General features: G+C 53.5%; 2 protein-coding genes across 3 annotated transcripts; one reads left to right on the top strand and one right to left on the bottom strand.

Moving 5' to 3' along the window:
- The first annotated feature begins 2,525 nt into the window (after positions 1–2,525).
- Positions 2,526–6,821, top strand: PRSS8 (serine protease 8). The gene is made up of 6 exons (XM_001157509.5): positions 2,526–2,839; positions 3,082–3,099; positions 4,866–5,028; positions 5,301–5,572; positions 5,659–5,825; positions 5,919–6,821. The coding sequence occupies exons 1-6, from the start codon at positions 2,755–2,757 to the stop codon at positions 6,243–6,245; spliced, it is 1,032 nt and encodes a 343-aa protein (XP_001157509.1). The 5' UTR covers positions 2,526–2,754; the 3' UTR covers positions 6,246–6,821.
- Positions 6,822–6,894: 73 nt separating this feature from the next.
- Positions 6,895–20,788, bottom strand: KAT8 (lysine acetyltransferase 8). 2 transcript variants are annotated; one of them, XM_016929746.4, is made up of 11 exons: positions 20,365–20,788; positions 17,996–18,070; positions 17,742–17,917; positions 11,170–11,223; positions 10,905–11,069; positions 10,119–10,208; positions 8,100–8,240; positions 7,897–7,990; positions 7,651–7,801; positions 7,357–7,511; positions 6,895–7,062 (listed from the first exon to the last, which is right to left on the bottom strand). In XM_016929746.4, exons 1-11 carry the CDS (start codon positions 20,573–20,575, stop codon positions 6,998–7,000), a joined length of 1,377 nt encoding a protein of 458 aa, XP_016785235.1. In that variant the 5' UTR covers positions 20,576–20,788; the 3' UTR covers positions 6,895–6,997. The 2 variants fall into 2 exon arrangements, with proteins under 2 accessions (XP_016785235.1, XP_024209206.1); XM_024353438.3 differs by lacking the exon at positions 6,895–7,062 and having other exon boundaries at positions 7,120–7,511.
- Positions 20,789–21,077: the final 289 nt, after the last annotated feature.

Genomic DNA, 21,077 nt, shown 5'->3' with positions numbered 1-21,077 from the left:
CGAGGTGCGGCAGCTCATGCCTGTAATCCCAGCACTTTGGGAGGATCGCTTGAGGCCAGGCATTCCAGACCAGCCCGGGCAACAAAGCAAGACCCCCATCTCCACTTTTTTTTTTTTGAGACAGAGTCTCATGCTGATGCTCAGGCTGGAGTGCAGTGGTGCAATCTCGGCTCACTGCAACCTCCACCTCCTGGGTTCAAGCGATCCTCCTGCCTCAGACGCAAGTAACTAGGATTGCAGACTCAAGACACCACGCCGGACTAATTTTTGTATTTTTATTTAACTTATTTATTTTTAAATTTTTGAGACAGAGTTTTGCTATTGTCGCCCACACTGGAGTTCAATGGCGCAATCTCGGCTCACTACAACCTTCACCTCCCAGGTTCAAGCAATTCTCCTGCCTCAGCCTCCTGAGAAGCTGGGATTACAGGCGCCCACCACCATGCCCAACTAATTTTTGTATTTTTAGTAGAGATGGGGTGTCTCCATGTTGGCCAGGCTGGTCTTGAACTCCTGACCTCAGATGATCCGCCCACCTCAGCCTCCCAAAGTGCTGGGATTTACAGGCGTGAGCCACTGCATCTGGCCTATTTATTTTATTTATTTATTTATTTTGAGATGGAGTCTCCCTCTGTTGCCCAGGCTGGAGTGCAGTGGCGCAATCTTGGCTTCCCGGGTTCAAGCAATTCTCCTGCCTCAGCCTCCCGAGTAGCTAAGATTACAGGTATGCGCCACCACGCCTGGCTAATTTTCTTTGTATTTTTTAGGAGAGACGGGGTTTTACCATGTTGGCCAAGCTGGTCTCAAACTCCTGATCTCGAGAATGATCCTCCCACCTTGGCCTCACAAAGTGCTGGGATTATAGGTGTGAGCCACCACATCCAAGCTCCACAATTTTTGTTTGTTTGTTTGTTTTTTGAGATGGAGTCTCGCTCTGTCGCTCAGGCTGGAGTGCAATGGTGCAATATCTCGGCTCACTGCAACCTCCACCTCCCGGGTTCAAGCGATTCTCCTGCCTCAGCCTCCTGAGTAGCTGGAATTACAGGTGCGTGCTACCACGCCTGGCTAATTTTTGTATTTTTAGTAGAAATGGGGTTTCACCATGTTGTTCAGGATGGTCTCAAACTCCTGACCTCGTGATTCGTGTGCCTTGGCCTCCCAAAGTGCCGAGATTAGAGGCGTGAGCCACCACACCCAGCCTCAACAGGTGTTTTGAACGGCCAGAGTGGCCCTCAAAGAGGATACATGCCTCACTCCCACCGCAGCCACACGGCAAGCCTTCTTTCCCTGAGCCTCTGCCCTCTGCACCCCATCCCCCCATCTTCGCCTTACCACCTTTTATAATCCCTTTCGGTCTCAGTTTCCAAGGCAATTCCTCGAGGACCCTTTCACAATGCCAGCCTTTGCCAGGCTGTGGTGTGCTCACGCCATTCTTTTTCATCACTATTCCTAGCTTGAAATTATTGTGTAATTGCAATTTTTTTTTTAAGACAGGGTCTCCCTCTGTTGCCCAGGCTGGAGTGCAGTGGCGTGATCATAGCTCAATGCTTCGTTGAACTCCTGGGCTCAAGCAATCCTCCTGCCTCAGCCTCCCAAATAGCTGGAACCATAGGCATGCGCCACAATGCCTGCCTAATTTTTATATTTCTTTGTAGAGATGAGGCCTCGCTATATTCCCCAGGCTGGTCTGGAACTCCTGGCTTCAAGTGATGCTCCAGCCTCAGCCTCCCAAAGCCGACTAGCCACCTTGCCAGCCTGTTTGTGATTATTTGATTGAAGTGTGTCACCCCTACTTCACCATGAGCTCAGGGCTCAAGGGGGACGGGGCTGGTGCCTGTTTTGTCCTGGACACCTGGGAACATCATAGGCACTTAGGAAATGTCTGTGGGATGATTGGTGCTGCTCCACAAGCTCGCCACCACCCATGAGGTGCAGGCATCGCAGAAAGGGCCTGGCAGGGGACAGACCATAATGTCTTAAGCTCCCATACCCAGCCTAAGGAGGGAGGGAAGAAGGGAGGAGTGGCTGTGGCTCCAGATAATAAGAGCTGGGGCCAGGCCCTGGGGGGCATAACTGGCCTGAGATAACCTGAAAGACCTGAGGCGGAGGAGAGTCGTCACATTCCAGGGAGACTGCACACACACACAAACCACATGCACGTGCGTGCACGCACACTCAGACACACACACTACACACACAGGGACACACACAGCCTACACATGTGCACACACAGCCTGTACATGCACACACACACACACCACACCACGTAAGAGGACACACGCAGCCTACACAGGCATACACACACACCACATACACACTACACACCGGGACACACACACACAAAAGGCCTATGCATGTGCACACACATACACACGGACACATACATGCACACACACGGGCCTGCAGCTCTGAAAGGACTCATGACTTTGGTGGCAAGAGGAGCTGGCGGAGCCCAGCCAGCGGGCGGGGCCAGGGGAGGGGCGGGCAGGTAGGTGCAGCCACTCCTGGGAGGACCCTGCGTGGCCAGACGGTGCTGGTGACTCGTCCACACTGCTCGCTTCGGATACTCCAGGCGTCTCCCGTTGCGGCCGCTCCCTGCCTTAGAGGCCAGCCTTGGACACTTGCTGCCCCTTTCTAGCCCGGATTCTGGGATCCTTCCCTCTGAGCCAACATCTGGGTCCTGCCTTCGACACCACCCCAAGGCTTCCTACCTTGCGTGCCTGGAGTCTGCCCCAGGGGCCCTTGTCCTGGGCCATGGCCCAGAAGGGGGTCCTGGGGCCTGGGCAGCTGGGGGCTGTGGCCATTCTGCTCTATCTTGGATTACTCCGGTCGGGGACAGGTAAGTGAGGACGTGGGGGCAGGGTGGGGACAATGCACTGGAGGGAGCCGGCGTGATCATTTTCTGGGGTGTGCCCTTGTCTGGGGCCCAAGAAAACCCCCGGCCTCCCTAGCTCTTGGCCTCCCTCTCCCACCTTGGCTCTGCCAGGGAAGGGGCCAGCCCTCTGGAGCAGTGGTGGGTACTAAGGGGTCAGGGAACCCGAGTCTTCCCTACTCACCCCTCCTCTTTCTCTTTCTTTCTAGGAGCGGAAGGGGCAGAAGGTGAGACTTTCCTCGGAGAGGGAGGAGGGGAGGGGGAGGTGACTTGGATCGGATTCCCCTGGGGTTTAACCAGTGCCTGGCCTTCAGCTGGGCTGCCTTCCAACTAGATTCTCTTAGGGCTCCCAGAGTGGGGGGTTTTAGCCCTCACCTTATGGGCAGAGAAGCAGGGACTTGCCCAGGGCACACTGCCAATGAAGGTGCAGCTGAGATTCAGATCCACGTCTGACTCCCAAAGTGGGGCAATCAAGGTGGTTTTTTTGGTTTGGTTTTTGTCTTTTGAAACAGGGTCTGGGTCTGTCGTCACCCAGGCTGGAGTGCAGTGGCCCGATCGCAGCTCACTGCAGTCTCAGTGATCCAGCCTCCCGGGCTCACGTGATCCTCCCACCTCCCCACCTCAGCCTCCCTAGTGGCTGGGACTACAGGTGCATGCCATCACACCCAGCTAGTTGTGTTTTGTTTTTGTTTTTGTTTTTGTTTGGTAGAGATGTGGGTCTCACTATGTTGGCCGGGCAGGTCTTGAACTCCTGGGCTCAAGCGATCCTCCTGCCTTGGCCTCTCAAAATGCTGGGATTACAGGTGTGAGCCACCGTTCTCGTCCTGGAGGTGGTTTTGAGGGAACCAAACCAAGGGTCTCCTTTCTTGGAAGGCATCCAACCCGGCTCTGAGTCAGACCGGCTTTCAATCCTGGCTTCCCCATGCACTGGCTGTGTGTCATTGGCCAAGTCCCCCCACTTTTCTAAGCCTTAGACTCCTCACCTCTAAAATGAAGCTGGTCATGTCCGTCTCCTGGGGCTGTGGAGAGGATGCAGGGAGATGAGGAAGCGAAAGCCCCTCCAGGGCCTGGCACAGCCGCTAGGCTCTCTAAATAGTGGCTATTGTCATGATGATAAGGGAGAGAAAGATCTGGTCTGCAATTTTCTCTGCTCCTAGATGACTTTGTGAAGAGCAGTTGGGCTCCACTCCAAAGTGGCCTCAATGGGGGTGTGGCTGGGGCTGTCCTGGAAACTAGACATTCACATCACAGGAGCCCAGTTCTGCTGTTGGTTTGTTGAATATATGTCCACGACGCCACAGGCACTGCAGACATGAGAATCTGCCCCTAGGGAATGCCCAGATTGGTGTGGTGGAAACAGACACAGTTGTGGACTCCCGAACAATTGTGAGACTGGGCAGCATCGGGGAGCATGGTGGAGGTTGGGGGGTGCTGGGCTCGGAGGCAATGCCCAACTCAGCCAGCAGAAGCCCGCCTGTCTACGGAGGGGCTGCTGTTCCAATCAAGCATCCACAGGCAAAGGGAAGTTTGCCAGACAGTAAGGATGGGGAAGGGCATACCAGGTAGAGTGACCTGGATCAGCCAAGGTCCCGGGTAAACAAGTGTGTGGCCTGATGTACACGACTGAAGGGTCCAGAGGGGACGGCTGGGTCCGATGGCGGTGCCATGGTCTGTCTGGAATGTATCTTAAGGGCCGCGTGGAGCCAAGGAAGGGTTTAAGCAGGGCTGTGGCCTGGTCAGATTGGGGGTTTATGAAAATCTTCAGACTTGTAAGGGGCGGGATGGATGGAAGGCTTGCAAGGAGAGAAGCTGCCATGAGACCTGAATTAGGTAATGGGTAGTGGACAGAAGGGGCACAACTGCCCATGCCTGGGAGGGGACAAAGGGGTGTTGACTCCTGTGAACCCACTTCCCAAGCTCTATATCAGAGCTCCTGGGCTGCATAGGAGTGGCCAGGCTAACAACCTGACCCCTTCCCTTCCTCCCTGGGCAGCTCCCTGCGGTGTGGCCCCCCAAGCACGCATCACAGGTGGCAGCAGTGCAGTCGCCGGTCAGTGGCCCTGGCAGGTCAGCATCACCTATGAAGGCGTCCATGTGTGTGGTGGCTCTCTCGTGTCTGAGCAGTGGGTGCTGTCAGCTGCTCACTGCTTCCCCAGGTACCAAATGGTGAAAGTCAAAAGTGGGCTGGAGGTCAAAGTTCATGGGTCAATCCAGGTCAGACGTTGGGGTTCTTGGGTTGGGTCTGAGAGTGTCAGTTCTAAGTCTGGAAGGACCAGTTAGGAGTGAAGGTGAGGGGTCAGAGGTTACATGATAAAACTAAGGTGCAATTTGAGACCTAAAAGGGGCTGATCGGAATCAGGGGTTGGCAGTGGGGGTTGGGGAACAAGGAGAGGTCTCCTGGGTCTCAGCCTTTGCCCCCTGCCTGCAGCGAGCACCACAAGGAAGCCTATGAGGTCAAGCTGGGGGCCCACCAGCTAGACTCCTACTCCGAGGACGCCAAGGTCAGCACCCTGAAGGACATCATCCCCCACCCCAGCTACCTCCAGGAGGGCTCCCAGGGTGACATTGCACTCCTCCAACTCAGCACACCCATCACCTTCTCCCGCTACATCCGGCCCATCTGCCTCCCTGCAGCCAACGCCTCCTTCCCCAACGGCCTCCACTGCACTGTCACTGGCTGGGGCCATGTGGCCCCCTCAGGTGAGGTGGGACGCTGGGTGCCTAGAGGTGTGGAGGGGCACCTGACTTGGGGAGGGGCCCAGGGTAAGCCTCTTTTACCCCCACAGTGAGCCTCCTGACGCCCAGGCCACTGCAGCAACTTGAGGTGCCTCTGATCAGTCGTGAGACGTGTAACTGCCTGTACAACATCGACGCCAAGCCTGAGGAGCCGCACTTTGTCCAAGAGGACATGGTGTGTGCTGGCTACGTGGAGGGGGGCAAGGACGCCTGCCAGGTAAGCACAGGCCCGGGGGGCAGATGACCAGTGCAACTTCGGAAAGGAGGCCTGGCCCGGTCCTGATGGCTGCTGTGTGGCTTCTCTCCTCAGGGTGACTCTGGGGGCCCACTCTCCTGCCCTGTGGAGGGTCTCTGGTACCTGACGGGCATTGTGAGCTGGGGAGATGCCTGTGGGGCCCGCAACAGGCCTGGTGTGTACACTCTGGCCTCCAGCTATGCCTCCTGGATCCAAAGCAAGGTGACAGAACTCCAGCCTCGTGTGGTGCCCCAAACCCAGGAGTCCCAGCCCGACAGCAACCTCTGTGGCAGCCACCTGGCCTTCAGCTCTGCCCCAGCCCAGGGCTTGCTGAGGCCCATCCTTTTCCTGCCTCTGGGCCTGGCTCTGGGCCTCCTCTCCCCATGGCTCAGCGAGCACTGAGCTGGCCCTACTTCCAGGATGGATGCATCACACTCAAGGACAGGAGCCTGGTCCTTCCCTGATGGCCTTTGGACCCAGGGCCTGACTTGAGCCACTCCTTCCTTCAGGACTCTGCGGGAGGCTGGGGCCCCATCTTGATCTTTGAGCCCATTCTTCTGGGTGTGCTTTTTGGGACCATCACTGAGAGTCAGGAGTTTTACTGCCTGTAGCAATGGCCAGAGCCTCTGGCCCCTCACCCACCATGGACCAGCCCATTGGCCGAGTTCCTGGGGAGCTCCTGGGACCCTTGGCTATGAAAATGAGCCCTGGCTCCCACCTGTTTCTGGAAGATTGCTCCCGGCCCGCCTGCCCAGACTGATGAGCACATCTCTCTGCCCTCTCCCTGTGTTCTGGGCTGGGGCCACCTTTGTGCAGCTTCGAGGACAGGAAAGGCCCCAATCTTGCCCACTGGCCGCTGAGCGCCCCCGAGCCCTGACTCCTGGACTCCGGAGGACTGAGCCCCCACCGGAACTGGGCTGGCGCTTGGATCTGGGGTGGGAGTAACAGGGCAGAAATGATTAAAATGTTTGAGCACAACTTGCCGTGCATGTGTGAAGTGAAATGAAGAACATCCGCTCTTGGCCTCCCCTTCCCCTCCAAAGTCCAGGGCCACCAGCAGAACTGACTTTATTAAAAAAATGACAAAACAGGTCTGTACATATTTACAGGCTGGGAGCCAGGAGGCTCAGGTCCGACAGCAGGGGCCAGGCTGCTCACTTCTTGGAGAGCTTGACTTGCTTGTGCTTGGGGGGTGCCCACTTGAGGCAGACGGAGTCCACTGTGGGGAGAAGGGGCGGGAGGCAGGGCTGGGCCTGGGCCAGGCCAGCTCACACCTGGCTGCCCTGCTCTGGGCTCAGGCCAGTTTCACCTCCTCCAGGTGAGAACAAAAGGGCAGGCTGTGCTGGGGAGGGGCAGGGAAGCCCAGGAATGAGAGGCCTGCCCCGGGCTCCATCCTGGGAGCTGGTCTGACTGGTTTGGGATCATGTGACAGCAATAAGGAGGCCTTGACTCCTACCAGTCCATATACTGACACTCCCCCACCACCCCCGACACACAGCAGCCCCCCACCCACCTGTGATGGGTGGTTTCTTATACTGGGCACTTTTGAGGTGCTCCTCCACCAGCTTGGGTGTGACACAGATCACGTGCTGGCCCTTCCAGTACTTGACCATATTGAGGGATTGCAGGGTACTGATGATGTCATTTTGGGTGATACTGGTCATCTGGCTGCAAAAAGGGATGAGAGCAAATGCCAGACCTGGTGCCCTTGTGGGATCTGGCCAGGATGGTGACAGGGTATGAGGAAGCAGGATCGTGGCCCATCTCAGGGCAAGTCCTGCCCCCAGGGCCCAGGAGGCCCCCTCACCTGAGGTCCTTGATGGACAGTGTGCCCCGGAAGTCCCGCAGGATCTCCAGCAGCACCCAGGACCAGTAGCTGCGGTAGCTGAGCTTGCCCAGGTCAGACAGCGGCTTCTCCGGGGAGCCGACCGTGCTCTCCAGCTTGGAGAGCTCATAACCTGGCAGCAGTAGAAAGAAGAACTTAGGATCTAGCCTGCCCTGGCACCCCTGCCCCACAGGTCTCCCCCTCCCAGACAGGCCAGGAACCACTCACTGAAAGCGATGAGGAACTTCCCGTAGCCGCGGCGTTGGTAGGGGGGCAAGGTCAGGATGCAGGCCACATTGTTTCCATCTGGGGACTCCTTCTCCTGCAGGAGGCAGGTGCTCAGGGCCGCTGGGGAGGCTCTGCCCCACTCTCTGTTCATGCCCACCTTCGCCCTCCCCACCCTCCCCACCCCGAGTTTCCAGACCCAGCACCTTGGAGAAGTAGCCAACAATGTGGGCCCCCTGCCGGTCCACCTCAGTCAGGATGTAAAAGACGAACGGCTCCACGTCAAAGTACAGTGTCTTATGGTCCAGGAAAAGCTTGGCCAGCAGACACAGGTTCTGACAGTAAATCTAGGGTTGAGGAGGGGGAGACAGGCTCAGGGGGCAGGCACAGGCCCCACCCAGCTGGTTCCAGCGGCCGGCACCAGCCCACGCGAAGTGGGCGCCTCGCCAGGCCAGAAGGATTTCACACTGGAAGGAGTCTTCAGTCAGCCTCTGACGAACAGGGAACTGGAAATGAGAGAGCAACAGCACTTCGGAGGTGCCAGTGGAGCTGGACGAAGCCCAGCCACCCCTTCTGAGTGCCAAATACGAGCTGGGTGCCTTCCATGCAGGATCTGCTTCAGTCTTCACAGACATTAACTCTGTTTCAGCTCGTGAAACTGAGGCTCCGAGGCAGGAATTTAGACCGTCCTGTTCATGGCTGTGTCCCCAGCGCCTAGCACGAGTCTAAGTATGAAGCTGGGTGCCTGGTAAACGTCTGCTGAATGGAGGAACCTCGAGCCCTGTCTGTCCACTTGGCTGCACTCCAGGAGGGGGACAATGGGACCGAGTTTGGCTTCACGGCACACACTAAGGGGCTCCCTGGTTTATGACACCACAGCCACTCTCTCATCCAACCCGGCAGCTGTGCGAGCCCAGCACTGCCAGGCCCATCTCACTCAGGAGGAAGCTGAAGCTCCCAGAGTGGAAGTGCTTGCCCAGGGCCTCAAAGCTGGCAGAGCGCAGTTGGAAAGCACCCCCACATCTCCAGCGGGGGCCCTTCTGCTATTCCACACAGCCATGCTCAGGAAGGCAGAGCAGGGGCAAGGGCTGGGCTCAGCCTGCGTATTCTCCGAGTCCAAGGCTAATCAAGCCCCAAGAGGTCACCGATAATAACAAGGCCCATGTTTATTAAGCACATACTAGTGCCAAGCACTGCACTGAACACTTGACATTTGCTGTCTCATTTATTCCACTAACAACACAACTAGGTAAATATTAAATATTATGACTCCCGTCTTATGGACAAGGAAACAGGAACAAACCATGTTAAGTAACTTGTCTGTGGTCAGTGAGGAAGTGACAGGGCAACATGAGCCATCCTGAAGCCTGCCCTCTCTGTCCTGTGCTGTATGGCCCATCTGCGGGAAACCAGTACACTTGGCCAGACCCTCCCAGACTGATAAGGCAAAGGCCAAGTTCTCTACAACAGCTAGGCAGGTCCCAAAGGCCCCAACCTGCCCCGCTGAAGTCATTCGGGGCCAGGAACAAGGAACTCAAACCTTGAAAGCCACAGAGCTCTCTCAGCAGGAAATTTCACACAAAGCAGTCCCCTCCCAGGCAAAAACAAACACCTTTCTTTCCAACGGAAGGAGAAAGCACTTCTAAAAGCAGCCTCAGGCAAGAAAATCTCCTCTGGGTTCCAGAACAACCCAAGTTTGAACCTAACCCCACCAGCAGAAGAGTCTTGGGGCCACCACAAGGCCCTGTGTTTCCTATGCACCAACTACAGGCCTAGTGCCAGGCTAGGAGGCCCTCAGAGGCCTTCTTTTTTTTTTTGAGACAGATTCTCAATCTGACGACCAGGCTGGAGTACAGTGGCACAATCTCAGCTCACTGCAACCTCTGCCTCCCAGGTTCAAACAATTCTTGTGCCTCAGCCTCCCGAGTAGCTGGGATTACAGGTGCGCACCACCACGCCGGCTAATTTTTTGTATTTTTAGTCGAGAAGGAGTTTCGTCATGTTACCCAGGCTGCTCTCAAACTCCTGAGCTCAGGCAATCTGCCCACCTCAGCCTCCAAAAGTGCTAGGATTACAGGTGTGAGCTGCAGTGCCCGGCCCCTCAGAGGCATTCTGCCCATAGAGGCTCAGCTAAGGCTGCCCCCTCCCCTTTGGTGGTGATGAGGATCATCTGGGAGGTGCCCAGGGCCTCCCCGGCCTCTCCCGGCCCCTGGCCACCCACTCACCTTATGGTCTTTGCCATCAACTTCGTACACGGAGATGTTGCTCTTGCGGTAGATCTCTTTCCCGGGGGGCTGCCGCCACTGGCACTGACCCTGGTCAGGGACAAGAGAACAGGTTCGCTGCCCATATGTTCTCTGCTAGGAGGCACCCAACCCACCACTGCATGCTTTGGAGCAAGTCTCTGCCTCTCTGTTTCCCCCCTCAACACTTCACCTACATCGAGTAATCCTCCCAGCAGCCTTAGGAAAGTGATCCTGCTTTTACAGACCAAGGCCCAGGCACAGAGATCCAAACATCACACAGCACGGTGGGGTTTTGAGTCTCTGTGGGCCTGGCTCTGGAGGGACCCGTCCATGACAATGGCTTCCCTAAACCACACCTATTCGCTTCAGATTCCACACTTCGGGAAGCAGCCCACTGTGTCAGTGATGAGAGCGCCCCTTCCTGACAGCCCCCAATTTCATCCACACTTAAGGTCCCACTGCCAGGGGCTATGTGTGCTTCCTGGGATGGAGCTGGCCTTGGCAAAAGACCTGAAGGGGGTGAGTTACTGTCCCCATTCTAGAGAAGAGGAGCTGAGGTCTGAAGTTGGCAAGGTCACCCTGCCAGCAACAGCAAAGCCAGGCCTGGAATCCAGGCCTCCTGACCCCCAGCAGCTCTTCCCTGTACTCGCTCCTTTGGGCCTGTCTCCTCCCTGGAGCTGCCGGCGCAGCCGCCCTCAGTCTCCATGCCTGCCTCTGCCTCTCACCAGGCCCCTGCCCAGCTCGGCCCGGCCGGCCCAGCCTCACCAAGTGGAAGCGGTAGCTCTTCTCATATTTCATGTACTTGAGGCAGTACTCGCAGAGCCAGAGCTTGGGCTGTTTCCCATAGTCTTCGGGGAATGGTGAGAAATACCAGGCATCAATTTCGTAGTTCCCGATGTGGATCTTGTCCACATACTTCACCTTGGTGATCTGCAGGCAGGGTGGGAGTGAGGCACAGTGCACGGCTCAGCAGGGGCTCCTCGGCAAGGGGAGACGGGGGATCTGCAGGCAGCTTCCCAGCCCCACTTACCGCCTCATGCTCCTTCTCCAAGGCTGCTGTGGTGGGGTCCATCTCTGCATAAGTCTGGGCCAGGAAAGAAAAGTGGGCAGAGGTGAACAGAAGTGGTGACCAGGCTGTCCCTCCCGTCAGGACCCACAAGGCTTCCCTGCCGTCTACCAGACCTCATTCCTGGATGGCAATAATAACCACAACAATAGCTAACCTATCTGACTTGGTTCTGAAGCTGGCTGGTCCAGACTCCTCTCACACCCACCCGCCCCACCCCCGATATCCCAGACATCCCTGATGTCCAAGTTTGGACCTTTTGCCAGATGAACAGGGTTAGGATCAGGATGGGGCTTCAGCTGCACGATGGGGGGCAATCCAGCTCTGCCAAAGTTGTGAGACTCAAATGAAATAACAGATTTGCCTTCCAGGCCCACCATAAGAACTGTTACTACCTCCCCGATGTGCCTGGACCCCTTTCCTGAGCACCAGACCCTGCCTGCCCATGGGACTGCCCCAGAGGTCCCTCCCACAGGGACAGCGGACTCAAGATGTGCAGAAAGGACCTCAACACTCCTCCCTGCAAACCTGCGCCTCCTCCTGGGTTGCTCATTTTACTGGTAACATCACCCTTGGTCCCAATGTCCAAGACCCATAACTAGGCTTGCCTCAGACTACTCTCTCTCCCTCGGCCTGGCCAAGTCCTAATACAGTGGATGTCGAGTCTACTTCTGACATCTCTGGAATTGGGCCCTCTCTGGAATTCTCCTCTCTGTCCTGCTCCAGGTAGTCATGGCCCCATCTCAGGTCTGGACAATTTACTAGGCCTCCTCAGATTCCCTGCCTCCAGCCCCAGCCTCCTCATTGCTATCAGCAGCCCCCTTTTAGCGGCCTTCATGCTTCTGCACAAACAGCTCCTTCTACCTGGAGAATGCCCTTCCTTCTCTCACTGCCAGCAGAAAACACTTCCTCAGCCTGGCACGGAGCATGAGTCAGGTGAGTCCATGATGCTTTGTGATCTATCCTTTGTCACTGTTGTTATTGTGCTCTTTCCCATCCTTCAAGGCTTGAGATTCTTACCACCCCCTCCAGGAGGCCTGACTGGATTCTTCCCATCCAGAAAACATTCCCTCCTTCCCAAGTTCAGCGAGAAGTGGTCAACAGGGCAACACTGTCCAAGTATGCCCACCTGGGTTCCTCTATTTTTCAAGTCCTTAGAAAGCAGAGACTGAGTCACACCACACTCACAACACATCCTGCTCCTAGGCCAGACCCTGTGGGAGGAACCCAGTACAGCCTGACAATGGAAGGGGGACCCAAGACGGCCCATGACCTACACCAGGGCAGACGAGGCCCTGCCCTGTAGCTGAGAAGGGAGGAAGGAGCCAGTGCTTTACCCAGAACCCCCTCCACAAAGCACTGTGCTTATATGCTTATATGGCCTCATTTAATCCTTTCAGTAACCCTTACATAGAGTGTTATTTCTTTTTTTTTTTTTTTTTTTTGAGACGGAGTCTCACTCTGTTGCTCAGGCTGGAGTACAGTGGCACCATCTCGGTTCACTGCAACCTCCGCCTCCCAGGTTCAAGCAATTCTCCTGCCTCAGCCTCCCAAGTAGCTGGGACTACAGGCACATGCCACCACATCCAGGTAATTTTTGTATGTTTAGTAGCAATGGAGTTTCGCCATGTTGGCCAGGCTGTTCTCAAACTCCTGACCTCAGGTGATCAACCAGCCTCGCACTCCCAAAGTGCTGAGATTACAGGCGTGAGCCACTGCACTCAGCTGCGTTATTTCAATTTTACAGAGTAGTAAACAGGCAGGGCAAGGTGAGGTCCCTTACCCTCGGGGACTAGTGAGCTGCCATTTATTCCAAGTGGCAAGCATGGCACAGACATTTTTTTTTTTTTCTTCTGAGATAGACTCTCACTCTGTCGCCCAGGCTGGAGTGCAGTGGGGAGATCTCAGCTCACCACAACCTCTGCCTCCTGGGCTTAAGTGATTCTCCTACGTCAGCCTCCCAAGTGGCTGAGACTACATGTGCCTGCTACCATTCCCAGCTAATTTATTTTGTTTTTTGAGATGAAATTTTGCTCTTGTTGCCCAGGCTGGAGTGCAATGGTGCAATCTTGGCTCACTACAACCTCCACCTCCTGAGTTCAAGCGATCTTCCCACCTCAGTGTCCCAAGCAGCTGGGATTACAGGCGCCCACCAGCAAGCCCGGCTAATTTTTTGTATTTTTAGTAGAGATGGGGTTTCACCATGTTGGCCAGGCTGGTCTTGAACTCCTGACCTTCAGATGATCCACCCACCTTGGCCTCTCAAAGTGCTGGGATTACAGGCATGAGCCATAGCCTTTTTTCTTTTGTTTTTTTTTTTTTTGAGATGGAGCCTCGCCCTGTCGCCCAGGCTGGAGTGCAATGGCAAAATCTCACGTCACTGCAACCTCGCCTCCTGGGTTCAAGCGATTCTCCTGCCCCAGCCTCCCAAGTAGCTGGAATTACAGGTGTGCGCCATCACACCCAGCTAATTTTTTGTATCTTTAGTAAAGACGGGGTTTCACCATGTTGGCCATGCTGGCCTCCAACTCCTGACCTCGTGGTCTGCCTGCGCCTGGCCTCTTTTTGTATTTTTAGTAGAGACGGGCTTTCACCATATTGGCCAGGCTGATCTTGAACTCCTGACCTCAAATGATCCAATCATCTCAGCTTCCCAGAGGGCTGGGATTACAGGCATGAGCCACTGCACCCAGCCGACATTATTTCATTTTGTTCCTCACAATGAGCCTTTGAAATAAGAGTGCTCATTGTCCCTGTTGTATGAGAGAAAACTGAGGCACAAAGAGGTGAGGTCACTTGCCCAAGGTCACAGAACTGGTACTCAGCAGAGTTGGGCATGGGCCCCTGGTCTGTCCAATTCTGAACCTAACCACTGTAAAGATGAGGAAGAAAGATTTTCCTCCTCACACATCTCTTTAAAACACATTTCCCAATTCTCACAAAATACAGTACTCTTCTGCAAATGCAATAAAGAACTACAAAAACACTACTTTTCTTAATTGTTGCAATTTATTTAGAATTAAACATTAATTAGGCTCTGAAGAACCTTGCTGATTGTTAACTGGATGATTGTTTCATTACCTATTCTTTGATTTTATCACCACTGGCCCGTTATCCACCCTGCTGGTTGCCAGCTCAGAGGTATGTCTTTGTTGAGTGCAAAACAGTTGAGGAATTAATCTTAGATCTACACTGTCCAATAAAGTAGCCACTTGTCACATAGGGCTATTTAAAATTATACTCAGCTAAACGTGGTGGCTCACGCCTGTAAACCCAGCACTTTGAGAGGCCGAGGTGGGAGGACCACTTGAGGCCAGGAGTTCCAGACCAGTCTGGCCAACGTGGCGAAACCCCATCTCTACTAAAAATAAAAATAAAAAAATAGCTGGGTGTGGTGGCACACGCCTGTAATCTCAAGATACTTGGGAGGCTGAGGCACAAAAATTGCTTAAGCCAGGAAGGCGGAGGTTGCAGTAACCCAAGAGCTCGCCACTGTACTCCCGCCTAGGTGACGGAGTGAGACTCTGTCTCAAAAAATGAAAATTTTGGCTGGGCACGGTGGCTCACACCTGTAATCCCAGCACTTTGGGAGGCCGAGGCAGGCGGATCAGTTGAGGTCAGGAGTTTGAGGCCAAACATAGTGAAACCCTATCTCTACTAAAAATACAAAAATTAGCCAGGCATGATGGTGCGTGCCTGTAGTCCCAGCTACTTGGGAGGCTGCAGCAGGAAACTCACTTGAATCTGGGAGGCAGAGGTTGCAGTGAGCTGAGATCGCACCACTGCACTCCAGCCTGGTTGACAGAGTGAGACTCTGTCTCGAAAAAATAAAAATAAAATTAAAAAAAAAAATTATAATTAAATTTTTTTTTGAGACAGTCTTGATCGGACACCCAGGCTGGATGGAGTGCAGTGGCGTGATCTTGGCTGACTGCAACCTCCATCTCCTGGGCTCAAGTGATTCTCCTGCCTCAGCCTCCTAAGTAGCCAGGATTACAGGTGTGCACCACCACGCCCGGCTAATTTTTGTATTTTTAGTAGAGATGGGGTTTTGGCCATGTTGGCCAGGCTGGTCTCAATCCCCTGACCTTAAGTGATCCACCCACCTCCGCCTCCCAAAGTGTTGGGATTACAGGCGTGAGCCACTGCACCCATAATTTAAAAAAAAATTTTTTTTTTTTTGAGACGGAGTCTCACTCTGTCACCCAGGCTGGAGTGAGCCCAGGATCTCGGCTCACTACAAGCTCCACCTCCCGGGTTCACGCCATTCTCCTACCTCAGCCTCCCGAGTAGCTGGGACTACAGGTGCACGCCACCACGCCCGGCTAATTATTTTGTATTTTTCAGTAGAGATGGGGTTTCACCATGTTAGCCGGGATGGTCTCGATCTTCTGACCTGGTGATCCACCCGCCTTGGCCTCCCAAAGTGCTGGGATTACAGGCGTAAGCCACCGCGCCTGGCTAAAATTCTTAATTCTTAGTCACACTAGACACATTTCAAGTGCTCAACAGCTACATGTGGCTAGTGGCTACTGTACTAGATAGTACAGCTATAGAACATTTCCATTACAATAGGAAGTTCGATTGGGCAGTTTAAACCTTGAGGAGTTCTTCCAGTTTAGGGTATTTCAATTTTTTAAATCACACCACAGTAGGAAGTACACTTGGCACTGTAACATGTCTGTATATACACACAAGTATGTGCTAGGATCATCGGGAAGGTAAGGCTGGAACAAGAGGAATCCTGCACACTTTTATTGGGTGTGAAATAAAAGCTTCTCAAAACAATACCTACACTTAATAAAGTGCAACACCCTGATTTTTCTATCTTATCCACTTTCTTTCTTCCATTTAAAGAAATTTAAATGTTGGGCTTGCCCACTAACTCATGTACTCAGAAGGATGAAGCTGCAACAGCTGAAAGTAACATATGTCTGGGTGTCTGGAGACTTTGACAAATCTTGCTCTGGTTTGCACTCCTGATTTTTATAAATTTAGAAACTGAGACTTGGTCGGGCGCAGTGGCTCACACCTGTAATCCCAGCACTTTGGGAGGCTAAGGCAGGAGGATCGCTTGAGACCAGGAGTTTGAGACTAGTGTGGGCAACATAGCAGATCCCGTCTCTACAAAAAAATAAAAAATTAGCTGGGCATGGTGGCACGTGCCTATGGTCCCAGCTACTCAGGAGGCTGAGGCAGGAGGATTGCTTGAGCCCAGGAGGTTGAGGCTCAAGTGAGCCATGATTGTGCCACTGCACTCAGCCTAGACGATAGAGTAAGACGCTGTCTCAAAAAAAAAAAAATAACAATAATATGTACAACTATTATGTATCAATACAAGAAAAAACCAAGGCAGGTACAGGGATGCACTCCTGTAGTCCCAGCTACTTAGAAGGCTGAGGCAGGAAGAACATTTGAGCCCAGGAGTTCAAGTCCAGCCTGAGCAACACACCAAGACTCCCGTCTCTTAAGAAAAAAACCAAAATCATTGCTAAGGCCTCTGGCTCTGAGGTAGCACAATCTAGCTGGTAGATCAAATTCCTGTCTGGGTCCCTAAACTTATCTGTAGCTCTTCTGCATGCTTACTTCACAGGCCTACTGTGAAATGTCAGTGAGGTCATGTATTAAAACACTTAGCTTAGGCCAGGCGCAGTAGCTCACGCCTGTAATCCCAGCACTTTGGGAGGCCGAGGTGGGCGGATCACCTGAGGTCAGGAGTTCGAGACCAGCCTGACCAATATGGCGAAACCTCGTCTCTACTAAAAATACAAAAATTATCAGGGCATGGTGGCAGGTACCTGTAGTCCTAGCTACTTGGGAGGCTGAGACAGGAAAATTGCTTGAACCCAGGTGGCGGAGTTTACAGTGAGCCGAGATCATGCCACTGTACTCCAACCTGGGCGACAGAGCAAGACTCCGTCTCAAAAAAAAAAAAAAAAAACAAAACACACACACACACACACAAAAACCATTTAGCTGAATACTTCTGCTCACCGGCTAACAAGTGTTTGGCATTATTATTCTAATTCCAGCCCACCGTTTTACTGGCTGTGTGACCTTGGGCATGTTACTTAATCTCTCTCAGCCTGCTTCCTCACCTACCAAAAAAGTAACTATTCCTGTGTGTTGAATTGTTGGGAAGGATTTGAGGAGCTTATACATATACAGGACTTGGCAGGGTGCTTGGCTATAGCAACTGCCGAATAACATTCTCGTCTTTCCCACTGAACTTCAAGTCATTTTTTCTACTAAGACACAGCTACTAGGAGACAAAAGAGGCTACCGGTGCCGGAGGCCTGAGTTCTAGTCCCAGCTGTGCCATTTCCTTGCTGTGAGACTGCAGTGAAGCCCTTACCCTCTGTCTGTTTTCTTACCTATGAAAAGTAAGTAAGAGGAAGTAGGTAAAGTCCCTGACACACTACAGGAGCTTAAGAAATGGGATTTGCTATGGTTTTGGCACTGGGGCCCGAGAGACCCAAGGGAACTGGCAGAGGCAGCTGGGCCTCCTGGGCCCGTGGATGGGAAGGGATCCGGACCTTCTGCACATGGTTGATCTCATCATGCTTGCGCTTTTGGTTGCGAGTGATCTTGCGCTCAGGCTGCTCTGCGAGCTCGCTCAGGTACTTCTCTGAGTTCTTCTGTACAGCATCCTTCACTGTCTTGGTCAGCGCCAGCCGGTTCTTGTCTACCCACTCGTCCAGCCGCCGGTTAACTGTAAGGATGGGCCATAAGAGTGCTGCCAGGGCAGCCAACTCCCCACACCCATGCCCAGATGTGCCAAGCCACTCACAGCCCACGTAGTGTACATAGAATTCCTCTCGGCCCTCCTGGTCGTTCACTCGAGACTGGATCACTTCAGCAGAATCTGTGATGGAAAAAGGCTAGGGTCATCAGGAAGGTAAGGCTGGAACAAAAGGAATCCTGCACACTGAGAAGCAGTTTCCAGAGTTCAGGGCCACACATCAGCTAACCTCACTGGTCCACCTCTGCCATTCTACTCAATCACTGCCACAACTGTGAGGTGGATCAGGTTGGGGCTGTTATTCTCATTTTACGAATGAGAAAATAACTGGCTGGGTGTGTGGCTCACACCTGTAATCCCAGTACTTCTGGAGGCCGAGATGGGCAGATCACTTGAGGCCAGGAGTTTGAGACCAGCCTGGTCAACATGGCAAAACCCCATCTGTACCAAAAAGACGAAAAAAAAAAAAAAGCTAGGCATGGTGGCACACACCTGTAATCCCAACTACTTGGGAGGCTGAGGCAGGAAAATTGCTTGAACCTGGGAGGCAAGGCTGAGGCAGGAGAAATGCTTGAACCCGGGAGGCAGAAGTTGCAGTGAGCCGAGATTGTACCACTGCACTGTGGCCTTGGTGACAAGAGCAAGACTCTGTCTCAAAAAAAAGAACCCCAAAAAACAGAACAAAACTGAGGCTTACCCAGGGTCACAGATTTGAAAAGTGATAAGAGCTAATACTTAACTGAATTTAAGTCTGACTCTAAATTCAGTGCTCATTTTACCACATACCCGCAGTTGTTCATTTGTTCAGGGATCATGAGTGCTGGCTCTGGATTAAGATAACCTACATTAATGTATAATTCCAGGGCTGGGCATCGTGGCTCACGCCTGTAATCCCAGCACTTTGGGAGGCCGAGGTGGGTGAATCACGAGGTTAAGAGGTCAAAACCATCCTGGCCAACATGGTGAAACTTCGTCTCTACTAAAAATACAAAAATTAGCTGGGTGTGGTGGCGCACAACTGTAGTCCCAGCTACTCAGGAGGTTGAGGCAGGAGAATCGCTTGAATCCGGGAGGCAGAGATTGCAGTGAGCCAAGATGGCGCCACTGCACTCCAGCCTGGCAACAGAGAGCGATTCCATCTCAAACAAACAAACAAACAAAAATCCACAAAATTCCAGCTCCCTACTTCCTAGCTATGTGTAACTGAGCAAGTTATTCCATCTTTCTGAGCCTCAGTCTCTTCATCTGTGAAAAGGGATAACAGCTGGGCACAGTGGCTCATGCCAGTAATCCCAACACTCTGAGAGGGTGAGGTGGGAGGATCACTTGAGCCTAGAAGGTCTATGCTTCAGTGAGCTGTCATCGTGCCACGGCAATCCCACCTGGGTGACAGAGCGAGATCCTGTCTCAAAAAAAAAAAAAAAAAAAGACAAAAGGGATAATCGTACCAACCTTAGAAGGTGAATTAATGCCTCCAAAATTTTTAGCAGCGCACCTGACAATTAGCAGAGCATTCAATAAATGAGTAAGGCAACCACTACGTGTCTGGCCCTATGCTGTGTTGTTGCCGGGTACAGAGGACACAGTGATGAATCACAAGAAGTGCTGCCCTCCAGAAGTTCCCAGTATGATGGAGGAAGACAGAGAGAGAAAATTACAACATAATGTTACAAACACTATGACTGAGGTAGGAAAAAAATGTTGCAGGAACATAGAGAAGGGAACCACTCACTTTGCCTAAAGGGGAATCAAGGATGACATCACAAAGGATATGAAGCTAAGAGGATGAGTAGGAGCTAGGCAGGCAAACAAGGAGAAAGGGAAGAAAAAGCATTCCAAGCAAAGGGCACAGGTGGTAAAGGGCGTGTGGTCTTCAGAGGGCACAGTGTGTTCTGGCCTGGCAATGCCCTTTCCTAGTGTTGGCTAGAAACTGGAGAGGTCACAAAAATGAATGCCACCCTAAGGAGTTTGGGGTTAATTTTGAAAATGAGAGAAGGCAGCAGAACTTTAGGAAAGGGAAGCCTGTTGTTTCTGGAAGGTCTTCTCTCTGCGGATGGCTGCCAGGGACAAATGGAAAAAGAAGACGCAGAGACAAGAGACGGGTGAGGAAGCAGCGTTAGCAAGAAAAAGGAATGAAGCCTAAGACTGGGCAAGGAAGTGGAATGGGAACAATCCTGGTGAAGGCCTGAGCGGTGGGTTTGTAGGCGTCGCTCGGCATAATTCAAGGTCAACAGCCTCCCACAACCCGGCTGGTTTCTCAGCGCCCGGAACGCGACGTTCTTTCCTCAAGCCCCGCCCCTCCTCCTCTCCACTCCCAGCCCCCGGATCTTGGCCTCACTGACAGCCTGTCCTCAGGCCCCGCCCCACCCCCTGGCCCTGAGCTCCGCCCCGCCCCCAGCCCTGGGCCCCGCCCTCACGCCAGGTGCTATCCGGTCGCCGGCACAGGTACGTTTCTCCGATCTCCACCGTGACTTCCGGCTCGCCGCGCGCCGGGGTCGGCGGAGAGACGCGGCCCGGGGATGGGGCGGTCCCCTCAGCGGCCGCATTCTCCCCGGGCCCGGGCTCGCCCTCCCCCGCGACCCCTGAAGTCGCCGCTGCAACCGCCGCAGCAGCTCCCTGTGCCGCCATCGCGGGAAGGGAAGTGACGCCAGAATCGGACGCCACGCAGTTCTTTTGGCTCCGGGTCAGCAGTGCGTGGGGCGGGCTCCTCAAGGTTTGAGGGCGGGGTCTGTGATGTAGCAGGAGCCGATTGGCTTCTGTGGCCGTCCCCGCGGCCTCGCGAGTTGGATGTTGAGTGTGCGGCAGTCTTGGAGCTCCTGGTTTTCTGTGCGGACCTGTGGCTGCAGCCTATGGGTGAGGAGAGGAGACAGACTTACCTCATGCGATGACTCAACTCAACCTTTTATTTATTTATTTATTTATTTATTTATTTATTTATTTATTTATTTATTTTGAGACGGAATCATGCTCTGTCGCCCAGGCTGGAGTGCAGAGGCGCGATCTCGGCTCACTGCAAACTCCGCCTCCGGGTTCAAGCGATTCTTCTGCCTCAGCCTCCCGGGTAGCTGGGACTGCAGGCGCGCGCCACCACGCCCATCTAATTTTTGTATTTTTAGTAGAGACGGGGTTT

This window comes from Pan troglodytes, chromosome 18 (assembly GCF_028858775.2).
Source record: "Pan troglodytes isolate AG18354 chromosome 18, NHGRI_mPanTro3-v2.0_pri, whole genome shotgun sequence".
NCBI classification, from domain to species: domain Eukaryota; kingdom Metazoa; phylum Chordata; class Mammalia; order Primates; family Hominidae; genus Pan; species Pan troglodytes.
The sequence above is the reverse complement of the archived record's forward strand: the minus strand, read 5'-3'. Positions and strand labels throughout refer to the sequence as shown.

Bases quoted from the DNA above. Each gene is read 5' to 3' on its own strand.
- PRSS8 (XM_001157509.5), top strand. From the start codon at position 2,755: ATGGCCCAGAAGGGGGTCCTGGGGCCTGGGCAGCTGGGGGCTGTGGCC. The intron at 5,573-5,658 runs GTGAGGTGGGAC...TTACCCCCACAG, and splicing joins GGGCCATGTGGCCCCCTCAG to TGAGCCTCCTGACGCCCAGG. The intron at 5,826-5,918 runs GTAAGCACAGGC...TTCTCTCCTCAG, and splicing joins GGGGCAAGGACGCCTGCCAG to GGTGACTCTGGGGGCCCACT.
- KAT8 (XM_024353438.3), bottom strand. From the start codon at position 20,575: ATGGCGGCACAGGGAGCTGCTGCGGCGGTTGCAGCGGCGACTTCAGGG. The intron at 11,224-17,741 runs GTCCGGATCCCT...TTCCTGGCCCAG, and splicing joins AGATCAACCATGTGCAGAAG to ACTTATGCAGAGATGGACCC. The intron at 7,991-8,099 runs GTGCTGGGTCTG...TGCCTCCTGCAG, and splicing joins TTGTTGGCTACTTCTCCAAG to GAGAAGGAGTCCCCAGATGG.